Genomic DNA, 27,307 nt, shown 5'->3' with positions numbered 1-27,307 from the left:
AAATCAGAGGCCATATTGATGCGTGCCCCACTACATATTGACTCTTTATTTTGCAATGTTGCTCTCAAGCAACATGAATTTCACTTTACTTCTATGTAATTATGTTTACATTTTTATCCTGTACTTGGCAGAGGTGCTCTCAAGAAACACTGCTTGGTGTATGAATGCAGTGCTGCCTCCTGCTCGATGTATGAATGCAGTGCTGCCTCCTGCACGGTGTATGAATGCAGTTCTGCCTCCTGCTCGTATGAATGCAGTGCTGCCTCCTGCTCGGTGTGTGAATGCAGTGCTGCCTCCTGCTCGGTGTGTGGATGCAGTGCTGCCGCCTGCTCGGTGTGTGAATGCAGTGCTGCCTCCTGCTCGGTGCATGAATGCAGTGCTGCCTCCTGCTCGGTGTATGAGTGCAGTGCTGCCTCCTGCCCGGTGTATGAATGCAGTGCTGCCCCCTGCTCGGTGTATGAATGCAGTGCTGCCTCCTGCTCGGTGTATGGGTGCAGTGCTGCCTCCCGCTCGGCGTATGAATGCAGTGCTGCCTCCTGCTCGTTGTATGAATGCAGTGCTGCCTCCTGCTCGTGTATGAATGCAGTGCTGCCTCCTGCACGGTGTATGAATGCAGTGTTGCATATTGTTTGGTGTATGACTGCAGTGGCGCCTCCTGGTTGGTGTATGACTGCAGTGGGGCCTCCTGCTTGGTGTATGACTGCAGTGGGGCCTCCTGGTTGGTGTATGACTGCAGTGGGGCCTCCTGCTTGGTGTATGACTGCAGTGGGGCCTCCTGCTTGGCGTATGACTGCAGTGGGGCCTCCCGCTTGGTGCATGAATACAGTGCTGCCTCCTGCTTGGTGTATGACTGCAGTGGCGCTTCCTGCTTGGTGTATGACTGCAGTGGCGCTTCCTGCTTGGTGTATGAATGCAGTGGCGGCACCTGCTTGGTGTATGAATGCAGTGGGGCCTCCTGCTTGGTGCATTAATACAGTGCTGCCTCCTGCTTGGTGTATGACTGCAGTGCTGCCTCCTGCTTGGTGTATGACTGCTGTGGTGGCTCCTGGTTGGTGTATGAATACAGTGGCGCCTCCCGCTTGGTGTATGACTGCAGTGGCGCCTCCTGCTTGGTGTATGACTGCAGTGGGGCCTCCTGCTTGGTGTATGACTGCAGTGGGGCCTCCTGCTTGGTGTATGACTGCTGTGGTGGCTCCTGGTTGGTGTATGAATACAGTGGCGCCTCCCGCTTGGTGTATGACTGCAGTGGGGCCTCCTGCTTGGTGTATGAATACAGTGGCGCCTCCTGCTTGGTGTATGACTGCAGTGGGGCCTCCTGCTTGGTGTATGAATGCAGTGGGGCCTCCTGCTTGGTGTATGAATGCAGTGGCGCCACCTGCTTGGTGTATGACTGCAGTGGCATCTCCTGCTTGGTGCATTAATACAGTGCTGCCTCCTGCTTGGTGTATGACTGCAGTGGGGCCTCCTGCTTGGTGTATGAATACAGTGGGGCCTCCTGCTTGGTGTATGACTGCTGTGGTGGCTTCTGGTTGGTGCATGACTGCAGTGGCGCCTCCTGCTTGGTGTATGAATACAGTGGCGCCTCCCGCTTGGTGTATGACTGCAGTGGCGCCTCCTGCTTGGTGTATGACTGCAGTGGGGCCTCCTGCTTGGTGTATGAATGCAGTGGCGCCTCCTGCTTGGTGTATGACTGCAGTGGGGCCTCCTGCTTGGTGTATGAATGCAGTGGCGCCACCTGCTTGGTGTATGAATACAGTGGCGCCTCCTGCTTGGTGTATGACTGCAGTGGGGCCTCCTGCTTGGTGTATGACTGCAGTGGCATCTCCTGCTTGGTGCATTAATACAGTGCTGCCTCCTGCTTGGTGTATGACTGCAGTGGGGCCTCCTGCTTGGTGTATGAATACAGTGGGGCCTCCTGCTTGGTGTATGACTGCAGTGGGGCCTCCTGCTTGGTGTATGAATACAGTGGCGCCTCCTGCTTGGTGTATGACTGCTGTGGTGGCTCCTGGTTGGTGTATGAATACAGTGGCGCCTCCCGCTTGGTGTATGACTGCAGTGGGGCCTCCTGCTTGGTGTATGAATACAGTGGGGCCTCCCGCTTGGTGTATGACTGCAGTGGGGCCTCCTGCTTGGTGTATGAATACAGTGGCGCCTCCTGCTTGGTGTATGACTGCAGTGGGGCCTCCTGCTTGGTGTATGAATACAGTGGGGCCTCCTGCTTGGTGTATGACTGCAGTGGGGCCTCCTGCTTGGTGTATGAATACAGTGGCGCCTCCTGCTTGGTGTATGAATACAGTGGCGCCTCCTGCTTGGTGTATGACTGCAGTGGGGCCTCCTGCTTTGTGTATGACTGCAGTGGGGCCTCCTGCTTGGTGTATGACTGCAGTGGGGCCTCCTGCTTGGTGTATGACTGCAGTGGGGCCTCCTGCTTTGTGTATGACTGCAGTGCTGCCTCCTGCTTGGTGTATGACTGCAGTGGGGCCTCCTGCTTTGTGTATGAATACAGTGGCGCCCCCTGCTTGGTGTATGACTGCAGTGGGGCCTCCTGCTTGGCGTATGAATACAGTGTTGCCTCCTGCTTGGTGTATGACTGCAGTGGGGCCTCCTGCTTGGTGCATGACTGCAGTGGGGCCTCCTGCTTGGTGTATGACTGCAGTGGGGCCTCCTGCTTGGTGCATGACTGCAGTGGGGCCTCCTGCTTGGTGTATGAATACAGTGCTGCCTCCTGCTTGGTGTATGAATACAGTGCTGCCTCCTGCTTGGTGTATGAATACAGTGCTGCCTCCTGCTTGGTGCATGACTGCAGTGGGGCCTCCTGCTTGGTGCATGACTGCAGTGGGGCCTCCTGCTTGGTGTATGACTGCAGTGGGGCCTCCTGCTTGGTGCATGACTGCAGTGGGGCCTCCTGCTTGGTGTATGAATACAGTGCTGCCTCCTGCTTGGTGTATGAATACAGTGCTGCCTCCTGCTTGGTGTATGACTGCAGTGGGGCCTCCTGCTTGGTGTATGACTGCAGTGGGGCCTCCTGCTTGGTGCATGACTGCAGTGGGGCCTCCTGCTTGGTGTATGACTGCAGTGGGGCCTCCTGCTTGGTGTATGACTTGGTGTAGACCCAGCGACAGTGGCATTAAGATTGCACATTGTTTTATCTGTTAAACAGTATAATCACATTTGCTGTAAGTAATTAAGTGTTAAATAAGACATGAAATTAAACAATTTAACCTCTATAACTAATATGAAAATGTGCTCCTCAATGTAAAAATAGGATGTCTATTTCTGTTCATTTATTTTATTTCCAGCAGATAGTCACCAAAGCTGGAATACCTCGGAGAGATATCTCATTTTGTCTCAAGATTTTAAAAAAAGAAGTTGAGATCACAAAAGTTTCTCCAGGGGAAAACCCAATAAACCTAAATATACATCCAGTACTTCACAGTACAGATATATCATCTGATCTGACTAATTACGAGAAAAGCTCTTCAGATAATTCAGATAGTATTGCACATAGTACAGCTCATACAGGTAATAAAATATTTCCCTGTTCTGAATTTGGGAAATATTTTACATCCAATCTTGCTGAACATCAGATGACACATACTGTTAAAAAAACATTTCCATGCTGAGTGTGGAAAGTGTTTTACACAGAGATCAAGTCTTGTTACACATAACAGAATTCATACAGGTTAGAAACCTTTTCCATGTTCTGAGTGCGGGAAATGTTTTACAGATAAATCCTATCTTGTTAGTCATCAGAGAACTCGCACAGGTGAGAAACGTTTCCATGTTCTAAGCGTGGGAAACATTTTACAGACAAATCAAGTCTTGCTAAACATCAGCGACTTCATACAGATGAGAGGCCATTCCCATGTTCTGAGTGTGGGAAACGATTTATAGAGAAATCGAATCTTGTTCAACATCAGAGTTCACACAAATTAGAAGCCATTTCAATGTTCTGAGTGTGAGAAATGTTTTACATTTAAATCAGGTCTTGTTATATATCAGAGAATTCATGCAGGAGACAAAACGTTTCCATGCACTGAATGTGGGAAACATTTTACAGGTGGATTCATTCTTGCTAAACATAAGAGAAGTCAAACAAGTGAGAAGCCATTTTCCTGCTCTGAGTGTGGGAAATGTTTTACATTTAAATCACATCTTGTTAGACATCAGACCATACACAATAGAGATAAGCAGGTTCTATGAACTAATAGACATGAAACTGGATGGCAGTAAAAATCAACGCTGTAAAAGTTGTTGATTTTCTTAATGAAAATGATAACAAAAATAGGTATACAGATATGTAAAGAGTGCATATTGAAAGGTATATTGACATGAATAAGTTCTGGTGGTCTTGCAGTATTTTAATGTAATAATTTACTTGTCGTCAACATAGGTGGAATGTGTGTGTTATCAATCTAAGACTTGAACAGATCACTCGTAATTTAAGACATAAATGAGGCTTTGATGTTTTGGAGAGGAATAAAAGGGAAAGTTGACCAGAATGAAGAAGGTGGTTTAGTAGCCAGGATATTAAGTCATCGTTTTACCCTTTCCACTGGGCACATTTACATCTTGTCTCACAAAAGATTGTGCACTTTTACAAAGTCCAATAAAGGGCTGCATTTGTGTATAAATGCTCCGTGGGACTGTATTTGTTACGGTAAATAAATTGTATCCAGCATTTCTCAAGATTGGATTTCCTGGTACAAATGTTACTGATAAATGGATTCCTCACCTCTTTCCAGCAGTTGTCGTGTAACTTCTAGTCTGTAAGAACCTCTCTCACCTTCTCTTTGGAATTGATTGAGGAAGTTAAGGCCATTGTTGTGTGCCATTCACTTAATACATTGGAGAAATCATCATCATCATCAACATTTATTTATATAGCGCCACTAATTCCACAGCGCTGTACAGAGAACTCACTCACATCAGTCCCTGCCCCATTGGGCTTACAGTCTAAATTCTCTAACACACAGAGAGAGAGAGAGAGATACTAGGGTCAATTTGATAGCAGCCAATTAACCTACTAGTATGTTTTTGGAGTGTGGGAGGAAACCGGAGGAAACCCACGCAAACATGGGGAGAACATACAAACTCCTCACAGATAAGGCCATGGTCGGAAATTGAACTCTTGACCCCAATGCTGTGAGGCAGAAGTGCTAACCACTTAGCCACCATGCTGCCCCAAATGTAATTGTGTTAGGACATCATGACACCGCCAGGGCCGGATTAACCCGAGGGCTACCTGGGCTATAGCCCAGGACCTCGGACATCCCCGGGGGCCCTTAAAAGTCCTCAGCAGCATTATTGATCGGTCCGGGGGCCGGGGCGCCCCCAGCCCGATCAATGCTGCTAAGCACTTTCACTGCAGTCCTCCTTCTGCGGCGCTGTAAACTCCTTATTGAGGAGATCTCGCAAGATCTCCTCAGTAAGGAGTTTACAGCGCGCCGTGGAAGGAGGACTGCAGTGACAGGTAAGCTCTTGGGGGGCCTCACGGGGGGGCGTCGGGCGGCTCACATTGGGGGCCTCACGGGGGAATGGAGGCCCCCTTAGCCCAGGGGCCTCCATTCCCTTAATCCGGCCCTGGTTGCTCACACTAAGCCACCAAACTAACTGGCTTAAATGGTCAAAGTGTGCAACTGCATCGGGTGTCTGAATGCACGATTGTATTTAATGAGGTGTGCACCCTTTTCCACATTTCTAAGTAAAAGAGTCATGCATCCCTAGCAATGTACGAGAGAGCTACAAGTAAACAACTGTATATCCCAATGTCTGTGTTATGGTTGTTCTGACCTTACAATGTCCATACGCTGCCAAAGAGCCTTCATCTCCTGACGCTGTCTGGCATTTAGTAGAAGCTGCATTGGAGATACTGATTCTACTTCCTCCCAGGTAATCCTGTCCGGTTCTATGATGTGATGCGTGTGGAACCCTTTCATTGCTGGATATTATTCAACAGGCGACTGTAGGGAGTATCCGAAAATTTGAAGCTCTTAAAAAGAAATTGTTGGTTTTTATTGAACTTTTTATGGGCTCTCTGGATTCCTGTGTTCTTTTGATTTTTTGAGCCTTAATATTTATTTGCATTGACTGTTTTTTCTACAAAAATAATAAAAAAAAACTTGTGTTACTTATGTGCTCCGTCTCCTCTCATTTCATTGTGACGCAACTTCTTTTATAAAAATGTGCCCTCATATTTACACTGTTCTAAAAATCTTTTTCAAAATTAAACACTTGCTACAACACACATTGTTTCTGGTTATTTATATTAATTATGATTTTTTTTCAACATTTGGTTGGTATATATCTCTGAAAATATGTCATTTGTATTCAGGGCTGCCAAGAGGAATTTGGGTTCCCGGTACAGCAACTTTCTGGGCCTCCCTCCACACATAGTAGGAGAAGGGATGTTTTTTGCCGTTCAGCGGTGTGGTCGAAGGGGATGTGGCCACATACTGATGGGGGCGTGGCCAACATGGACTGTGCCTGTGCCTCTTTACACATGACATTATTGGGGGTATTCAATTTGCCACAAAGTGTCTCTGGAACGTCTGTGGGACACTTTACGGTGGACATTTTGTCAGAAAAGTCCGCGCGCCACATCACCGGCAATTGGATCCCCCCAATTGTGTATTAAAATGGTGTTGCTCTCACCTACCTGTTACTGCAGCTTTCACATCCTGGTACTGGATTCTTGTCTGGATCCTGGAATGTTGGGACCTGTTTGGAAAATGTAATTATATAACAAGCAAAATATGATAAAAAGTGTATAAGAGAAATAGCTGCCTCTAGGGGCTCTGCAACCCCATACAAAGAGAAACGCACAATAAAAATTAAGAGGCGCTCAAAAACCCTTAAACATAAATTCAATAATGAGAGAAAATGACATAACTCCAAACTAATTTATTTATAAAGTAACAATATGGGGGAGATTCAATTGCAGGTGATGTAGCACGCAGACATTGCGCTGCGCACATTGCTGGCAATTACAGGCGGAATCTCCGCTGCGAGGTGTCCTGTGGACTCTTCTATATATAGAAAATTATGTTTTATTATAATGTATGTTTTATATAAAAATTAAGAGGTGCTAAAAAACCCTTAAACACACACACACATATATATGTTTAAGGGTTTTTCAGCCCCTCTTAATTTTTAGCGTGTAATATATAAGACATACATTATAATAAAACATAACATTTAACACGCCGCCGCCACATTCCAGCCCCCTAGGCAAATCCTAATCCCCCCAGACACATCCTAAGCCCCCTAGGCACAGCCTAACCCCCCAGACACATCCTAACCCCCCAGACACATCCTAAGCCCCCCCACCAGACACATCATTACACCCCCCACAACCCCAGCCTAGCTCACTTATCTAAGTTGAGCAGGAACTCCTCCTCCTTGCTGGTGGGACAGTGTGTGATGTCCCTCCCCCTTAACATTACCCAGACCTCCAACTTGCGGGTCCGCGCTTGCGCCATCTGCTGGTAGAATGTTGTGGTTTTTTTAATAAAAAATACTAGACTGCCGGACCCAGGCCCCCCAGGCCCCCCAGGCACCCTGGGTCCTGGTAATTTGTACCCCCCCCCCCCCACCCTCTCGCGCCGCTGTTTGTATTGCATGTATTTGTATTGTCTTGAATTACAGCAGTGACTTAATTGTATTTACAGTCCCATCTTGCAGCTTTTGACATAATGTGCATGATATAAAAAATGTATTCACATTTTACCAGTTACAAATGTGAAGGCCCCGCCCTCCCCCCCTCCTGGCTCAGGTACTGGCCCCCGGTCATACCAATCTAATGTGGGGGAAAGAAAATGATAACAACTGACAGATCTCTCTTGTATCTCCGATGTCTGGGTGTGAGGGATATATTCTATATAAATCATCAATACTAATAGGAATCTCTTTATTTGAATTACTGACTTTACAGGTGCATTACCTGGATAATCTTCTCTGTACTCTTTAGGAGAATAACCTACATGTATATTTTATCAGCTATACAAACCGCTTTAGTAACAGGATTACAGTTAATAACATTGTTTCAATTTGAGGAACAACAAGAAAGTTAACAATATTATATTGTATCAATTGCATACTAAGTTTGAATTTGATGGATGTCTAATACTATTTAGAAGATTTAAAGTGTTCTCAGCATTTTATGATGTTAGACAATGAATACAAATACATGTATTATGTTTTAGCATTGTTTCTCTCATCATTAAAACTGTTATATATGTAAGGAGATATTGTGTGCCCTAATATTTATACTATTGTTTAATTAGGTGGTAACAGAACACTGTAAAGGCAGCCATCATATGTAATGGTGATTAGTTTGTACATATAGCGCCCTTTTGAACTATATGTTCTATATGACTGTTATAGTTTTATTTATTTCCAACTTCCCCCAGCACACAGCCTTCCCCCAGCACACAGCCTTCCCCCATCTCACAGCCTTCCCACAGCACACAGCTTTCCCCAGCACACAGCTTCCCCTAGCACACAGCCTTCCCCCATCTCACAGCCTTCCCCCAGCACACAGCCTTCCCCCAGCACGCAGCTTTCCCACAGCACACAGCTTTCCCCAGCACACAGCTTCCCCTAGCACACAGCTTTCCCCCATCTCACAGCCTTCCCCCAGCACACAGCCTTCCCAAAGCACACAGCCTTCCCCCAGCACACAGCCTTCCCCCATCTCACAGCCTTCCCCCAGCACACAGCCTTCCCACAGCACACAGCCTTCCCACAGCACACAGCTTTCCCACAGCACACAGCTTTCCCCAGCACACAGCTTCCCCTAGCACACAGCTTTCCCCCATCTCACAGCCTTCCCCCAGCACACAGCCTTCCCAAAGCACACAGCGTTCCCCCAGCACACAGCTTTCCCACAGTTTTTTTATACCTGTCTCCAGTGGTTGGACCCCGATGGTTGGAAGCCAGGTGGATCTGGACTGTAGACAGAGGGTGCAGCTACAGGACCAGATGTCAGACTGGAATGCTGTAAGAAGGTGGTTCCAGAGTGGTGTTGAGAAGAGGGGGTCCAGGGGGTAAATGTATTAACCAGCGGTTTTTGCAAGTCGCCGATATTCAACGACTTTACAGGGCAAATTTAAAACGGCAATGGCTTTCAAGCCAAAACACAGTACAACGGTTTCAAGAACAAGCGAGGTTTCAAAGGGTTAAACTGTAGAAAGTAATCCAAAGCCAAGCTGGTAAACAGCATAACAATTTTAAGCAAGTAAGGTTCCAAAGTATTAAACAACAGCAAGTCCAGTAATCTAAAAGCCAGGTCAGAACACAGAAGAGTAATAACATACAATACATATATAATTCAATATACATATATATATATATAGATATCTATAATATAAATGTCTAGTAGTGTGTGTTAGTCTGTCTGTGTGTGAAAAATATAAAACCAAGCTGCAGCGCCACCTGCTGGGCGGAGTTATACACTGACCTACTAAATTCTTAGTGTGTGTGGAAAAAAAAATTCAGAAAGGGCTGAAATTTGGTATACTAAGATGTTTTTAATTTGTTAATTTAATTTGTTAATTGTTAAAAGTGTTTATAAAGATTTTAAAAAAATATATATATATATATTTCTTGAAGGAGAAGTGACAGTTGGGAGTGGTTGGTGGTTGCCGGGGGTGACAGTGGGGAGTGGTTGGTGGTTGCCGGGGGTGACAGTGGGGAGGGGTTGGTGGTTGCCGGGGGTGACAGTGGGGAGTGGTTGCCGGGGGTGACAGTGGGGAGGGGTTGGTGGTTGCCGGGGGTGACAGTGGGGAGTGGTTGGTGGTTGAGGCCTGGGCTAGGCCCAAATGCATGACAAGAACCTTTTTAAGACCTTAAGTAGCTTGATTTGACTAGAATACATGAGTATCATGCACGGGTTAACTTGTGTATATATATATATATATATGTATATATGTGCATATATATATATATATATATAATACAAAGAATGGATAAAGGTAACACAATTACCTAGCAGTGTTTGCCATGGAGACGGGTCCCTTTTATAGTATCTGTCAGGTTCATCTTGATGACATCAGCAGGATTTCAGACATTGAATTTGTAAATATGGCGCAGAACCGCCGCAACGGGGTGCCAGGCAACGCAGGACGCTGGTATGAGACTTTCCTCAGAAAGCTTGAGCCAGCTCGGCAAAGACAGAAGATTTGTACAGGAGAGCACTCCGTGAGAAGTGGCTTCCCCTGGCAGGTAAGTTGCAGCATGTTCGGAGTGGGGGCGGACATGCCGGGCCTGGTGGGATGTTGAAGAAAGAATGTGCTAACTTGGGAGCGTGTATGTTTTATGTTGGTTCCCATTAAACACTCTTCCAAGCGATAACCTTTCCATTTGATAAGAAATTGTAAATGACCAAGAAGAATGCGATAATCCAGTACTTTCTCTACTATAAACTTATTGGGCCTGATTCATTAAGGAAAATAAAGCAAAAAAAATGAGTAACTTTGCACCTTGGCAAAACCATGTTCCATTGGAGGGGGAGGTAAATATAAAATGTGATGGCAGATTTATATTTGGTGTGGGGCATGTCCCAGATCACCTTTATAGTTTGGTGTACAAGTAAGTTACATGAAAAAACAGAAAATATTTACGTTATGTGCAAAATAAAAAACTAATTTGCACCTCTTGCATTGCAACATGGCTTTGTCCAGGAGAAGATTTACTCATTTTTGTGCCTTACTTTCCTTAAAGAGTCAGGCCCATTTTGTCCAATAACCTCCACAGGTGGTGGAGCAGCGGTTTGGGAAGGAGAAGATATTGCAGGTTTAATTTGAAAGATATCAGTGAACTTTTTGTATTGTAATAGGTAATTGCAGTTTGACAAAAGAAAGAGAGAGTATCGCCAGGATAGTAAAAGGTCCAATATAACGGTCAGCTAGCTTGTGCGATAGTCGTCCCAGGTTTAAATTTCTGGTGGAACGCCATACTATCTCCAACTGAACAAAGTGGGGCCGGTTGCCTTCGCTGGTTGGCATGATACTTGTATTTTCTCTGTACCTGATTAATGTTATCTGTAAATCTTTTACATAACTAGTGTAATTTTTGGTGAACATCTTTAACCGTGGGGACGTCATCTCTATAGTAAACCGTTGAGTTCAGTTATATCCATAGTTAGCAAGAAAGTACTTACTTGAGTTGAAGAAAGAGTTGTGTTATTATAAGTAGATTCTGCCATTGGCAGAAGCTCGTCCCAATCGTCTTGTTGGAAACTGGTGTAAATACTAAGGTATTGTTCCAAGCACTGATTAACTCTTTCTGTTTGCCCATTGAACTGTGGATAATAAACAGAGGACAGATCTAAATGAATGTGTAAAGAACTGCAAAAAGCCTTCCAGAAGCAAGAGGTGGATTGCGTTCCCCTGTCTGCTGTAACAGAATCAGGACAAACATGTAACTTGTAAGTATGTTTAAGAAATAATCGGGCTGTTTGTGGAGCAGAAGGTAATTTTGTAAGGGGAATAAAATGTGCTAGTTTAGTGAAGCAGTCAAACCACAACAAAAATAGCAGTGAACTCTTATGAAGATAGTAATTCCGAGGTGAAGTACTTAAAATGTCTTTCCATGGTCCTGTGAGTATGTGTAATGGCTGGAGTAACCCAGCTGGTGGTAAATGAGGATACTTATTTCTGGCACATACTAAACATGCAGAGACATAGAGTATGATATCTGTGGAAAGTTGTGGCCACCAGTAGTTTATTAAATGAGATTTATAGTCTTATGAATTCCAAGATGACCCACCATATTGGAGTTGTGACATGATTTTAGAATTGATGTAAAACAGAAGTTGGGACAAAATTCAGGAAAAATCAAGTAAGATATCCATAGCATCTTCTTGGAATTCTGGGTACAATATTTTGAGTCTATGAACATTCCACAACTTCTTGATTGCCATGGCTATTTTATCCTTTAAGGACTGGAGGATGACAACAGCTAGAACCTTCTCCATGGGCAGGATCGGCAAGTACTTTTGTGAATGCTCTGAAGACTTTTCAAACGTTTTGGACGAAGCATTTTCTTTACCATTGTGAGAACCCGGTCTACATGTTACTACACTGTTAAACCTATTAACAAACAGCAACCACCTGGCTTATCAAGAATTGAGTCTTTAAGCGGTTTTAAGATATTCAAGATTCCTGTGGTCGGTGTAAACTGTGATGGAAATGTTAGTGCCTTCCAGAAGATGACGCCACTCTTTCAGAGCCAAGCAAACGGCAAATAGTTCTTTCACTTCCATGGAATAATTCTGCTTTGTAGTAGATAATTTATTTGAGATAAAGGCAGATGGTGAAGTCCTATCCTTTGTCTTTGTGATAGGATGACCCTATCAGTCTGTCGGAGGCATTGACTTCAAGAATGAATTGTTTACCAGGGTCAGGATGTGTCAAGATGCAAGCGTTTTAGAAGGATCTTTTTAAATTATTAAATGCCTCTTAAGCAGAGATGGTCCAATGGAAAGGAGCACCTTTCTGAGTCAGGGTGGAAATGGCTTGACTGATCTTAGAACATTTTTAAATTAAGTGTCTATAAGTGAATCCCAAACAACACTGGACCGCTTATAAGTCCGAAGGTACCGGCCATTGCTCAATTGCCTTGGTTTTATTGGGATCCTTCTTCAAACCTTTGTTGGAGGTGATGTATCCTAGGGATTTCATAGATGTGGTTTCAAAGGAGCATTTATCCAGTTTTGCATATAGATTCTGAGTTCTGAGGCATTGTATTACTATTCTCACATGCCTCCTATGTTCTGATGGGTTTAAGACTAAATAAGAATGTCATCAAAGTAGATAATAACAAATTGAACTATAATATCTCGAAAAATGTTGTTAATAAAATGTTTGAAAGTGGCTGGGGCATTAGCAAGTCCTAAAGGCTTTACAAGATTCTCAAAATGATCATAACGGGTACGGAAAACCTCCGTCTTTCTTTTCCACAAAGAATTTGGGAATTCTACTTCACCGGGTTGGTGAAGTAACCACTGGTTCTACTTCACCGGTTACCTTCTACTTCACTGGTTGGTGAAGTAGAAGGTCAGATAAATCCTCTTTAAAGTATTTTGTCATTATAATCCTTCAATGTTGACAATTCTGGTTCAGAGAATAGATACACTTACGAGGGATAGTCAAGGGTCATAGACGCTGTTTCCGGCGAGGTCCTGGGATGGTGGCTGAGAGGTTAGACGGCTGAGCTAATGGCTCGCTACTTTACTGTTTAGCCCCACTACATGTGGTAACCCCAACAAGCTAAAATAACAGCAGTGGGTAAACCCCCCAGAAACCCTGCCTCAACTTGCTCCATCACATTTCCCTAATCTATATCCACTCTGGTTTGACCGCCTGCCATAATGACATGTATTCTTCTGTTTTAAATAACTTGTTGTGGTCTCACAAACTCAGGACGGACTAGGGATATGGATGCCCAAGTATCCCTTAATCCCTGCTGGGATACCCCATTAAACTTTACTGTTTGTATGTGTCTATACCCATTGCTGCAACTGTTTCAACCTAGTAGACTACATCCCCTCACCATGTATTCACATGACATTGTGATATTCTGCCTCCCCCGAGCCTCATCTATCATAGCAAAGGCCTACATGGTGAACTGGAGCCCCTGCTCCTGCTAGACGTCCAGTCTCTCAGTTAAATTGCAGAAGTCCCTGCTGATGACAGTTGTAACAATGCATCTCTGGATTGGCAGATCTCCTCTGTCTTGATGAAGTAGGTGGTGATGGTCAGGATCGTGGCGGAGGTTGCACCAGTGTGACAGTTGGAGACGTGACTGATTTGAATCCTCCGTGTGCTGGATGGCTCCAGCGTGGTGGGCTCTCTCCACCTTGAACGATGAGCTAGCAATTCATCGGCTAACCCTGCAGCCTGCTGTGGAGTCTTTGGATTCCGATCTGAGACCCATCCATGCCTCAATCTCAGGACTCATATGAGCAAGCAACTGCTCCATAATAAAAACATCTGTAAAGTGGGAGAATGTGTGCACTTGCTGTCCTGCCAACCACTGAATGCAATGTCTTGGATTCCTCTCAAACTTTGTGTGTGTTGAGTTCCCTGCACGTGTCATGTTTCTGAACTTTACCCTACAGTATGCAAGGCTGATGTCAATGTCATTAAATGTGGGCACATCTTTATACCCTAATCTGTGTGCTGACATCACAGGATTTACTGGTGCTGGGGAAATACAGGGACCCTCAGTACTGCCTGCAACACTGGCATTCTCTCATGTAGGGGCGCCCTCTCCCCCAGTTCATCAAGAAACTCATGGAGTTGCCCTGTACTTCCCATAACAGCCCCAGCAGTTGGAGTACTCTCGATAGCTTGACTGAGTACTACTTCTTCATCCTCATACCCTGAATTGTCTTCCTCCATCCAGGGATTCTCTAGGTCCCACTGGACAAACTTCCTGATCAAGACAGGTCGGATCTCAGCTGTAGTCATCTCTATACCTCAAGTGTGGAACACTTCACGCAGATAAATTTTCTTCATTGACGTATGATATCTCAGCCTGGATCTCAAACTCCATATATTTTATTATGATTTCTCCTGTTAGTGAGAGATCCCACTGCTGCCACCAAATGTGAATGTATGGACAGCACAATGGCCTAGTGGTTAGCACTTCTGCCTCACAGCACTGGGGTCATGAGTTAGATTCCGACCATGGCCTTATCTGTGTGGAGTTTGTATGTTCTCCCTGTGTTTGCCTGGATTTCCTCCGGGTTCCCTGGTTCCCTCCCACACTTCAAAAACATATTGGTAGGTTAATTGGCTGCTATTAAATTGCCCTTAGTCTCTCTCGGTCTGTATGTGTATATTATGGGGATTTAGACTGTAAGCTCCACTGGGGCAGGGACTGATGTGAATGAGTTCTCTGTACAGCGCTGCGGAATGAGTGACGCTATATAAATAGATGATGATGATGATGATGATGGGTACGTTGATATCTCAACTGACACCAGGATTAGGGTACAACATGATTTTAATATGATGTCAACAGATCAGAGCTATACCGCATGAGACCCCAGATCTTAAGTGATATAACTGACAAACATCAACTGGCCTAGTGGAACATTAACCAGCCAATTGTCTATCTTGTGCCCCTAATCCTTATAAAAACTATTCTGTAATCTAATTTAACTATACCTCACCTACTTAAACACTAATGTCCAATGCTAACTACTAACTTAACCAACTTTAGAACAATACTAACCTAACTAATCTATACTATACATACTTAATAAACTATCTACACAGCCGTCTCAAGGTCCTCATTCACAGGGCGTAAGTGAGGACAACAAGAGACCCGAGAGATGACCTACATATTTTGTAATTTAGGAGCCATTAGAAACAAACCATTGTTGAGATGAAAAAGAATAATAGCTGTTCCATAATTATTGATAATGAGATAATTAGTAATCCCTTCAGTGCAGCAACTGAAAAATTGAGAATTTTATTTTCATAATATCTCAACAACACACTTTTAACCGTACAATGACACATTTATACAACACAATCACACATTTTGGAAAGGGATCATCCTGTACTAATTGCTCTATAATTCAGATAAAGATTTTTAAGGTTTTTATCTTCGTTATCAAACACATTAATTAATCTTGCCTTCTGTTCCATTAGGTTATATGATAAAAGATAGCACTGTGTTGACTGAAATACATATATAGGTAAGTCATGCGATATAAAGAAAATTGTTATAAAACCATTCTACAAATGATTACAAGAAATTGTCTGTTGGTGAGATGGTTTATGTAAAAGCAAGTGTGTTAACAAGACAGAACACCGAGGACACCTTATAAATCACAATGAAGATGTTATAGCCAAATGGCGCATGGGACACGTTATTATGTGCATTAATAATGACTTTTCCTACAGACTTCCATAGTATGAATATTTAGAACTGTACATAGGAACTTTTATTTGCTCAACTCCACCATCAGGAGATGCCCTGTTGTTCTTGCCCTGCTGTACTTTGTCTTGGAACAAATAAAGACAGCTTTACGGAAGTTAATTAAATCCAATATACTGTATCTACTGATCAATTTTCCTATGCGCCACTGAAACCAAGTTCTATGCAGCAGCGAGCTTTGCGGTCCTTGCAGAACAGTGGTGGGGTGCCACCATATCTGTCATTTCAGCTCATTTCATGAATGTACTGGACCCTACCTCTAGACATTCATCACAAACCAAAACACTTTCTTTTCAACAACCACAAACTTCAATAAAGCTAATTCAGCATTAATACAGTCACAACAGAAGCAAATTTACTGTGTACACCTGTAGTGTGGTGTGAGCTTAACAAGAATACCATGTGTTCCCGACTTCAGATTTTACAGTCTGTAATAGTCACATTACGTGCTATTCTGATCCTATGTAGAGAAAAAGAACAAGTTCATGAGAAGCGATGTAGGACGACCAAAGTTATACAACATATAATATATTCACTGATGTTTTTCTTACAAGTGAGATCAGGAAACAGATGAAAAAACTTACATGTAAAGTTTTTATTTAATGTATCAATATTTAACAGAGAACGCTTTGGACATTAATCTACATCACTATACTAAGGAACACATTTTCTACCTGTGGATTTTCCCATGCATACATAGAATGTTTTTTTTCCCACTAGGAACATGAATATGCTTTATCTCCTATGTGAAATCTCGGATGACTAAGAAGAGGTGAACTACAGATAAACACTTCTCACATTCTGCAGAAGAATAAACCATATGGTTTATCATCTGCATGATTGTGTAAGGAGAAATTACAAATGCATATTGTTTATTCTTATATTCTATATTTTATTAGGATTAAATCACAAAATTTAGTGGCAGTATATAGGCAATTGTAGATGGTTCAGAAAGTTTCTTCCATGTTGTTTTGTTGAAAAATAAAGGAGATAAGCAAGAAACAGATGTAACAATGCATTTGTACATTTTATTTACCAGAAAAACGTAAGCACTGAAAAACTCCTGTGACGATACGTTGTGGGTAAAGGTTTACCCTGGGCGAATATATCCTCAGTATACCACTGAGAGGCTACTGTGCCCTGCTGGACCCCTATACAAACTACTACATAACATCTGTGAATGATTTTAGACGCTCTGAAGGCAGCTTCAATTTTGTTTACAACTTATTTATTTCAAGAACATTTTTCTTTATTGAAGCAAATCAATATACATTTTTAGTATACATTACTGTACATTGACAAGTTCCAATCAGAGATATTTGACATTTCCAACATAAGATATATAAACTCAATTAGGAGGGAACAGAGGTTTTCATGAAAAAAAAAAGGAAGCAACATAGTTTTCATCACTAGTTTTCCAATTTCAAAGTCACATAGTAAATATAACATAAATTTAGATGTGGGATTTTGTATGTTTACACAGACCGCTTTTAGTCACAAAACATTTCCCGCACTCAGAACAACAATAAGGTTTCTCTTTGGTGTGATTTCTGTGATGTTCAATAAGGAGCTCACTAGTTGCAAAACATTTCCCACATTCAGAGCAAGGGTATGCTCTCTCTGTTGTGTGACTTCTCTGATGTGTAGTAAGTTTGGAATTACTGATAAAGCATCTCCCACACTCAGAGCAAAAGTATGGTCTTTCTCCTGTGTGAATTCTCTGATGTACAACACGTTCAGAACTACTTTTAAAACATTTCCCACATTCAGAGCAAGAATATGGTCTCTCTCCTGTGTGAATTTTATGATGGCCAACAAGTTGTGAACGACTTTTAAAGCATTTCCCACATTCCGAGCAAGAATATGGCCTTTCCCCTGTATGAATATTCTGGTGTACAACAAGTTCTGATTTACCTTTAAATAATTTCCCACATTCAGAGCAAGAATATAAATTCTCTCTTGTGTGAATTCTCTGATGGCTAGCAAGTTCTGAACTACTTTTAAAGCATTTTCCACATTCAGAGCAACAATATGGTCTCTCTCCTGTGTGACTTCTCTGATGTATAACAAGATGGGAGTTACGTTTAAAAGATTTCCCACATTCAGAGCATGAATACGGTCTCTCTCCTGTATGAGTTCTATGATGCAGAACAAGATGTGACTTACGTTTAAAACATTTCCCACATTCAGAGCATGAATACGGTCTCTCTCCTGTATGACTTATCTGATGTTCAACAAATTTTGAATTACCTTTAGACCATTTCCCATATTCAAAGCATGTATATGACTTGTCTCTTGTATGACTTCCCTGATGAACAACAAGTTCTGAATTACTTCTACATCCTTTCCCACACTCAACGCATGAATAAGGGTGTACTGCTGTGTGAATCATCTGATGTCTAACAAGTTCTGAGTTACCTCTAAAACTTTTCAAACATTCAGAGCAAGAATAGGGTTTCTCTCCTTTATGAGATCTCTGATGTCTAAAAAGCAGTGAACTAGTTGTGAAACATTTCCCACATTCAGTGCAGGAATACGGTTTCTCTCCTGTATGACTTCTCAGATGCACAATACGTTGTGAATTACTTCTAATGAACTTCCCACATTCAGAGCAAAAATATTCCTTCTCCCCGGTGTGCCTTCTGTGATGTACAACAAGTTCTGAATTACTTCTAAACCCTTTTCCACATTCAGAGCAGGAATATGGTCTCTCTCCTGTGTGAATTCTCTGATGTACAACAAGTTCTGAATTACTTTTAAACCCTTTTCTGCATTCAGAGCAGGAATGTGGTTTCTCTCCTGTATGACTCATCTGATGTCTATTAAGCTTTGATTTACTGATATAACATTTCCCGCACTCAGAGCAGATATATGGTCTCTTTCCTCTATGACTTCTATAATGCACAAGAAGTTCTGAATTATTTCTGCACACTTTACCACATTTGGAGCAAGAAAATGACTTCTCTCCTGTGTGACTGATCTGATGATTAAGTAGTAATGATTTTTGGGTAAAACATATCCCACATTCTGAACAAGGCCAAGATTGGTTTGCAATATGATTGCTTTCCCCCTGCCTCTGGTGTTTGACATAGCTGAATATGGTTTTAAAACATTTTTCATCATTGGAAGAAGACCCTAATACCTCATCAATATGACTAGATGTATATTGTGTATGATCTGTGGGTGTATAAACGTCAGTGTCTGTGAGGTTTCCTCCATCACATGAGGCTGGTTCCTCCTTAATATTAGCAGATTTATCTTGTCCTGTTGGGAAAAATGTATGGTGGTTAGATTTATAAAATGTATTTTACCCATACCAGTAATCTCATCATATAGCATATCAATCTTGCTGTCTATCCCAATGTATAAGATCATAGTTTTAAATGAAAATCATCCAACCCCCCTCAGTAAGAGCTTTTTTATTGAGGAGGGGTCCCACAATATGAATGCCAGTACTGGTTCCCCCAGAACATTCGGTGACCATCCATATGCTTCATTGATACTTTTGCAGATCCCTATCCCACCACCTCTGCTCTCCCACATAAATCACCACTACAGCATTTTTCTCAGGGCCTTAGAGAGGATTCCAGGAAAAATCTAAGGGCCTCCTAAAACAAGTTGCAGTGCCCCCAGTCTCTGATACCTCTGCAAATACTGGTGATGATGAAACACTAAACTGATACACTGCTACTATAATAGAAAAGGTGAGGGGCAGCAGGGAGATTGGATAGGGTGAGGTAGGTTCCCCCAGTGCTGACTGGGGACCCAGTACTAGAAAGCTAAACCTAATAAAATGGCCAGAGTGTATATATTTGATTCTCATTCGCAATATAAAATCTCACACTGCACATATGTAACAATGTATGTATACACAGTGACAACTTCTATATACACAGACAGGACTGTGATTAAACCTCCTCTTACCCAGTGATGTGAGGGGCTGGTGATTCTCCATCATCACGTCCTTGTACAGACCCTTGTGTCCTTCTAAATACTCCTCCTGCATGGAGAGATAGACAGTGACATCATCCACTTTATAGGTACCTGACACACACAATGGTCATCACCCAGACACATCCCCTGGTGTTACTGTATAATGTCCCATTCCCAGCAGTCACCTCTCCAGTCACCAGCTGAATGATCTTGTTGGTGAGTTCTAGAATCCTCAGGCCATTGTCTCTGTCATGTATCAGTGAGTGAGGTGGAGGCACCGTGATGGGGCTCTGGTCCTGCCAAATAATCCTGAAACAATGACAGCTGCTGGGTGTATCACACACACTGGATGTCTTCTTCACTACTATGTAATCCTGATTATTGAGGGAGACATCAACAAAAAGGTAACTGGAGCTCATCATACATTTGGAGTTAATTTTTTTAGGTTAATTGTGCAAAATATACAAAAAGCGTCTATTTTGAAATACGACCCCAACGCTATATGTAACCATTTACTATATCCACTCTCTAGTAAAAGTATATATAGCATTTACCTCTCCTGCCATGTACGGCGGCCCGTTCCAATTTCTCTGTCTACAGCCGTCACCCACTGATGTATATGGACGTTGAACAGAGTAATGCAAACAGCAAGATATTGTGGAGGCTGAATGAAAAGAGAGGTCTCAGAACCAGTCCAGGGAAGATGGCAGGAAAGCTAAGAGCTATACACACTCTACTAGACAGTGTATAACCGTTAGATAGGAGAGGGGTTGTATTAATAAAATAAGCCCTTCTCTTCATTTTCAATTGTAAAGATGTCTCTCTCCCCACAGGGGACTAGAGGTCCAAGTGAAATTACATTAAACATTAAAGTTTGTGTAGATGATGAATATTTGCAAACAGGCTTACTCTCCCAGAAATGGTAAATCAAATACCTAGTGAGTTAGAGAAAACAGAGGACTAGTTTGGAGTCTTAGGGTGTGTGACAGGATGGACCACCCATGCAACTCTCCGTGTTACTGGGGACTGGTTGGGCTTGCCTTGTCACCATCCCCTGTCTTTATCCCAAATGCACCCCTCTAACCGCAGTTGAAGCCTGCTGCCACCACCAGGCTCCTTCACCGGCACCTAGAACTGCTTCCTACTGGGTAACTCTCGCTGCTAGTGTACCCCCATGCTGGGCACGTGGGCTGGTACCTCTGACCTCTTACTTCAGATCAGGGTTGCTGTGGATGGTTCCCCCTGGCCTATCAACATATAATTTTTACTAACGGTAAAAATGAATTGAATCTCCGCCTGTGGCTGAATCACGTAGAAATAACTTATTGTAGATATTCATTTTCATTAGGGGCGCAGTGCACCGCTGTTTGTCATTGCAAATGTACTTTTTTTTAATATTGTGTTGTATTTCTGTATAGGAAAGTATTGATTTCTGAGACAGTATGCCAGGGGAGGAAAAGTGTTTTTGTTTTGTAACTTCTAAAAGCAGGTTAATCGCATGCTAATTAAGTTAACTAGACCTTCTCATCTCAGTGATCACCACATCCTGTTAGCCTGAATGCACAGGGGGAGGGGGAGGGGGTCAAACAAAAACCCACAAATTCTGACAAACTCCAAGCACTGATTAGACAAGAATGGGCGCCCATCAGTCAGTATGTGGCCCAGAAGTTGATTGGCACCATGCCAGGGTGAATTGCAGAGATCTTCGAAAAGATGGATCTACACTGCAAATATTGACTCTTTCCATAAACTTAATGTAATTGTCAATGAAAGCCTTTGACACTCATGAAATGCTTGTAATTATACTTCAGTATACCATAGTCACATCTGACACTAAGGTCTAAAAACACTGATGCAGCAAACTGTGTGATAACCAATACTTGTGTCATTCTCATAACTCTTGGCCATGACTGTAGTGTGTATACAGATAGAGATAGAGATTATATATATATATATATATATATATATATATATATATAATCAGGTAATAACAGCTCACACAGCCAGACAAGAAGTAATGTCACCATATGGGACATAACATGGAGGAATAATATATATATATATAATATGAGGTAATAACAGGCAGACAAGCAGCAGTAATGTCACCACACACAGACATAGAGGACAGATAATAAGGGGACATCAGACACTGTAATGAATGAAGAATAAAGACAGGGACACTCTGCTCAGTCCCCACTTACACCAATAAAGGACTCCAAGTAGAACTACAAGTCCCAGCAGTTGATCAGTATTATTATCTGCCCAGCCTTCCTGCCCCAGTGCGGTCTCTATCATTGTCTCTACTTACCCCCTACCTGCCATTATCTCCTCTCACCCGGAAGAAATTACCACTCGTTCTACTCAAATTTCTGCCAGACTTCCGGTGCGCGGTCCACCAGACTTCCGGTGTGCGTTCCACCAGACTTCCGGTGTGCGGTCCACCAGACTTCCGGTGTGCGGTCCACCAGACTTCCGGTGTGCGGTCCACCAGACTTCCGGTGTGCGTTCCACCAGACTTCCGGTGTGTGCGGTCCACCAGACTTCCGGCTTGTGCGTTCCACCCCTCCTGCTCTCCTGAGTACTATCCCTCTCATAGCCGTATTACGGCGGCATGTGCCCGGGTCCTCCTGTCTCAGGGGCCCTCCCGGAGCCAGTTCTTACTCTCATACATGATACACGGCTGAGGCAGATCATACTCCCCGGGACAGTCAGCTGCCCGGAGTCTGCCTCAGAGATCAGCCTCAGACATGTGCTCATCTAGGCGGCCCCACAGGGCTCACTGAGGAAGTCTGAGCAACACGGATATCACAGAGGAGCTGCGGGAGGTCTCCAGGTAGCTGACAGCAGCTGTGTGACTGAGGCTGCAGGGAGACCTGTAGGGGTCTGGGGGGAGGGGGCTGTAGGGAGACCTGTAGGGGGCTGCAGTGATACCTGGGGGGGGGGGCTGCAGGGAGACCTGTAGGGGTCTGGGGGGCTGCAGGGAGACCTGTAGGGGTCTGGGGGGGGGGCTGCAGGGAGACCTGTTGGGGTCTGGGGGGGGGGCTGCAGGGAGACCTGTAGGGGTCGGGGGGGGGCTGCAGGGAGACCTGTTGGGGTCTGGGGGGGGGGGGCTGCAGGGAGACCTGGGGGGGCTGCAGGGAGACCTGTAGGGGTCTGGGGGGGCTTCAGTGAGACCTGTAGGGGTCTGGGGGGGGGCTTCAGTGAGACCTGTAGGGGGCTGCAGGGAGACCTGTAGGGGTCTGGGGGGGGGCTTCAGTGAGACCTGTAGGGGTCTGGGGGGGCTGCAGTGAGACCTGGGGGGGGGCTGCAGGGAGACCTGTAGGGGTATGGGGGGGCTGCAGTGAGACCTGGGGGGGGCTGCAGTGAGACCTGGGGGGGGGGCTGCATGGAGACCTGTTGGGGTCTGGGGGGGCTGCAGGGAGACCTGGGGGGGCTGCAGTGAGACCTGGGGGGGGGGCTGCATGGAGACCTGGGGGGGGCTGCATGGAGACCTGTAGGGGTCTGGGGGGGGGGGGCTGCAGTGAGACCTGGGGGGGGCTGCATGGAGACCTGTAGGGGTCTGGGGGGGGGGCTGCAGGGAGACCTGTAGGGGTCTGGGGGGAGGGGGCTGGGGGGGGCTGCAGTGAGACCTGTTGGGGTCTGGGGGGGCTGCAGGGAGACCTGTAGGGGTCTGGGGGGGGGCTGCAGGGAGACCTGTAGGGGTCTGGGGGGGGGGCTGCAGTGAGACCTGGGGGGGGGCTGCATGGAGACCTGTTGGGGTCTGGGGGGGGGGGGCTGCAGGGAGACCTGTAGGGGTATGGGGGGCTGCAGTGAGACCTGGGGGGGCTGCATGGAGACCTGTTGGGGTCTGGGGGGAGGGGGCTGTAGGGGTCTGGGGGGGGCTGCAGGGAGACCTGTAGGGGTCTGGGGGGCTGCAGGGAGACCTGTAGGGGTCTGGGGGGGGGCTGCAGGGAGACCTGTAGGGGTATGGGGGGGGGCTGCATGGAGACCTGGGGGGGGCTGCATGGAGACCTGTTGGGGTCTGGGGGGGCTGCAGGGAGACCTGTAGGGGTCTGGGGGGAGGGGGCTGTATCGGTCTGGGGGGGCTGCAGGGAGACCTGTAGGGGTCTGGGGGGCTGCAGGGAGACCTGTAGGGGTCTGGGGGGCTGCAGGGAGACCTGTAGGGGTCTGGGGGGAGGGGGCTGTATCGGTCTGGGGGGGCTGCAGGGAGACCTGTAGGGGTCTGGGGGGCTGCAGGGAGACCTGTAGGGGTATGGGGGGCTGCAGGGAGACCTGTAGGGGTATGGGGGGCTGCAGGGAGACCTGTAGGGATCTGGGGGGCTGCAGGGAGACCTGTAGGGGTATGGGGGGCTGCAGTGAGACCTGGGGGGGCTGCAGGGAGACCTGTTGGGGTCTGGGGGGAGGGGGCTGTAGGGGTCTGGGGGGGGCTGCAGTGAGACCTGGGGGGGCTGCAGTGAGACCTGGGGGGGGCTGCATGGAGACCTGTTGGGGTCTGGGGGGCTGCAGGGAGACCTGTAGGGGTCTGGGGGGGCTGCAGTGATACCTGGGGGGGGGGCTGCAGGGAGACCTGTAGGGGTATGGGGGGCTGCAGTGAGACCTGGGGGGGGGGCTGCAGGGAGACACTGTATATCATTGCAATTGTACTGATTTTTTTTATATTTGTTTTATTTCTGTATAAGGAATTGTATTGATTTCTAATGTATTATGCCAGGTTAGAGGAAATCTGTTTTGCTGAAGGCAGGAAATGCTAAGGAGGTCTTTTCATCTCAGTAGTGACAAACAATTGTTTTAGCCTAAATGCCCCGCAGGAGGTCGTTACCTATCATCCTGTCTTGTTAAAATGATAAACAGACTATATAAATAATGCAAACAGCAATTCATTTAGGAAATTGATGTAAATTTTGTTAAAATTGCGTTAACTCCAAGTCTGGAGGATATATCGCATCTGGATAATAAATATGTTAAGTAATATATCCGTTGTTTGGATGCCTGATTGGAAAAGGGGCTGGGTTACCCCCTGCTAGCATGTGTGTCAGAATCTGTATAAAAAGAGCTCTGTTTGACCATGTAATGTATGATTTGATCTGTAACTTCTGGAAAAATAATGTATAACTGTCCTTATTAGGACTACGTGAGCTGATAAAACATCAGTGCTTCAAGATCCTGCTTTGACGACTACTTACCTGCTATAACTCCTGTGACCTACACATTAGACCAATCTAATCCATTATCTGGATGTTCTGAGGTTGAGACCCAGCATCAATTATCAACACTCTGGCCACTACCTGCAGCTCTGGCCAGTGTGATAGGCCAGGGGGAACCATCCACAGCAACCCTGATCTAAAGGAAGAGGTCAGGTGTACCAGCCCAAGTGCCCAGCAAAGGGGTACACCAGCAGCGAGAGTTACCCAGAATAAAGCGGTTCTAGATGCCAGTCCTGGCAGGTGTGGGAATAACCTTCAATATTCTTGCACAGTATTACAACTGGCTCCACCCAGCTACTTCTGAAAAGAACACTACATTGGATGTAATATCTCAGACGTTGTGGTGCCATCTGGGATCAGGGGGCTGGATTACATCATGCTATGTTGTGTGCAAAACTGTATAAAAAGAACCCTGTTTTTCCATGAAATGTATCCTACCATCTGGGCTTCTGGAGATCGCTAGTAGATGAATAGTAGTTCAAAATAGTATGTAATTGTCCTTAATAGGACACTTGAGCTAATAAAACATCACTGCTTTAAGGTCCTGCTTTGATGCCTACTTACCTGCTGTAATTCCTGTGACCTACAGATTAGACCAATCTAATCCATTATCTGGCTGTTCTGAGGTTAGGACCCAGCATCCAGTACCAATGCTCTGCCCGCTACCTGGCCTTTGTGATAGGCCAGGGGGAACCAAACACAGAAGCTCTGATCTGAAGGAAGAGGTCAGGGGTACCAGCTCAGGTGCCCAGCAAGGGGGTGAACTAGCAGCGAGAGTTACCCAGAAGAAAGTGGTTCTAGGTGCCAGTGAAGGTGCCTAGTGGTGACAGCAGAGCCCCTCTTGCTACATTTAGAATGGCACAATTGGGATAAAGAAAGGGGACGGTGGCAAGTAGCACGACACGTGGCATAGGAGGTCCATCTGGTCACAGAACCTCATTGGTGTGTACAGCTGTTGGAGTAATTGTGTGCCATGATACCCTCTGGTTTGTAATAAAGAATCCAGCTTCATGTTGTTACCAGAATATGCCCCTCTTTAAGTTTTCAGAACAATGTTTTAAATGAAGTACAGGATCTGGGCTGGTGGAGCAGAACTAGTTGGCTGTGCCTGGTTCACGGTGTTAGATGGTTGTTGGAGTGACCATGGGCCTCTAACTGATGTGACAGAGTGCTCATGTTTTCATTCTCTGCACAGCTAGATGCAGCTTAGGTTTTGCTACAGATAAATCAGCTTTGTGAAACCTTATAGACCATTAGGTGGCAGCATGATATGTTTGTGACTTAACAAGTGGCCATTCGTCCTAAACACAGGATTTACTTTACCTTTCTGAAAGGCATCGGAGCACCCTCATGAAGTGATCATTAAACCGTATATTAACCCAACAGTGGCTAAGCAAATTGGTGAAAAGACCCCAGTGTCTGATCCTGGATTATTGTGTGACAACAAAAGAGAGACAAAGATCAATTTCAAACAGCTAAAAAACATTGAATATGTTTTAACCCAGAACTTCTCTGAGCTATTAAAAATTTCATCCAACTAATATTGTTCCAAAACTAAACTTCATCAATCCTCTGTTTGTGAATCATATTCACACATTTTATCTTTTCTTAACTATATAATAACAAAAAAAATGCAGAAAGAAAAAAATAATCTGGGTAATAGGATTTATATGTCCCTATGCACAAGAAAATTCTAAGTATCAAAAGAGAATTTTACATTAAAGTTGTGGCACAAATATTCTTTTTTATTATACAATAAATGTTTTCTTTTTTATCATTTAACCTAATTAACAGTTTTCCCTACAACCACTATCTGCAAAGCTTTTGTTGCAACTTTACATAGTTTTCCTAATATACCTGGTGCACGTCTCAACAGTAGGTAAATCACTGCATATATTATTAAAAATATAATATATTTACCCAAGTCCAAAATAAACATTAAATTAAATAAACATTTCCACCATTTAGACAATCCTGAATTTATACCTGTAAACCAAGTAGAAGGATTCCAACGTGAACTTTCTCTCCAGTCATCATTTTTAGTATTTAGATCATTATGGTCTGTTTTAAGCTTATCCTTCAGTCGTGCCATATTTAGCATAGACTTATCTAGCTCTTCCACAGGATTTTCTGTTAGATTAGTAATGTAAGTGCAACAATGGCTTTCATGCACAGTTTCTAATGTGAGAAAATATCCACTACTTTGAGTAGTTAAA

General features: G+C 44.6%; 2 protein-coding genes and 1 long non-coding RNA gene across 22 annotated transcripts in view; 1 reads left to right on the top strand and 2 right to left on the bottom strand.

Moving 5' to 3' along the window:
- LOC142160072 (uncharacterized) overlaps positions 1-27,307 on the bottom strand; it is a 1,559,230-nt gene that overhangs the window by 632,919 nt on the left and 899,004 nt on the right. The gene's annotated exons all lie outside the window — the stretch shown is intronic.
- On the bottom strand, positions 17,194-21,807 carry LOC142160098 (uncharacterized). The gene is made up of 4 exons (XM_075215045.1): positions 20,442-21,807; positions 20,073-20,261; positions 19,879-19,954; positions 17,194-19,218 (listed from the first exon to the last, which is right to left on the bottom strand). Exons 1-4 carry the CDS (start codon positions 20,451-20,453, stop codon positions 17,408-17,410), a joined length of 2,088 nt encoding a protein of 695 aa, XP_075071146.1. The 5' UTR covers positions 20,454-21,807; the 3' UTR covers positions 17,194-17,407.
- Positions 22,429-26,102, top strand: LOC142160134 (uncharacterized). Its single transcript, XR_012693058.1, has 2 exons — positions 22,429-22,720; positions 25,013-26,102. It is a non-coding gene; the product is annotated as an uncharacterized LOC142160134 (long non-coding RNA).

Source organism: Mixophyes fleayi, chromosome 6, assembly GCF_038048845.1.
Source record: "Mixophyes fleayi isolate aMixFle1 chromosome 6, aMixFle1.hap1, whole genome shotgun sequence".
NCBI classification, from domain to species: domain Eukaryota; kingdom Metazoa; phylum Chordata; class Amphibia; order Anura; family Limnodynastidae; genus Mixophyes; species Mixophyes fleayi.
The sequence above is the reverse complement of the archived record's forward strand: the minus strand, read 5'-3'. Positions and strand labels throughout refer to the sequence as shown.

What these genes read in the sequence shown, in the direction of transcription:
- LOC142160098 (XM_075215045.1), bottom strand. An exon ending in TTCAGCTGGTGACTGGAGAG is followed by an intron (nt 19,955 to 20,072) that starts GTGACTGCTGGG and finishes CTCTCCATGCAG; the next exon opens with GAGGAGTATTTAGAAGGACA. An exon ending in CCAGCCCCTCACATCACTGG is followed by an intron (nt 19,219 to 19,878) that starts GTAAGAGGAGGT and finishes TTTTCCCAACAG; the next exon opens with GACAAGATAAATCTGCTAAT.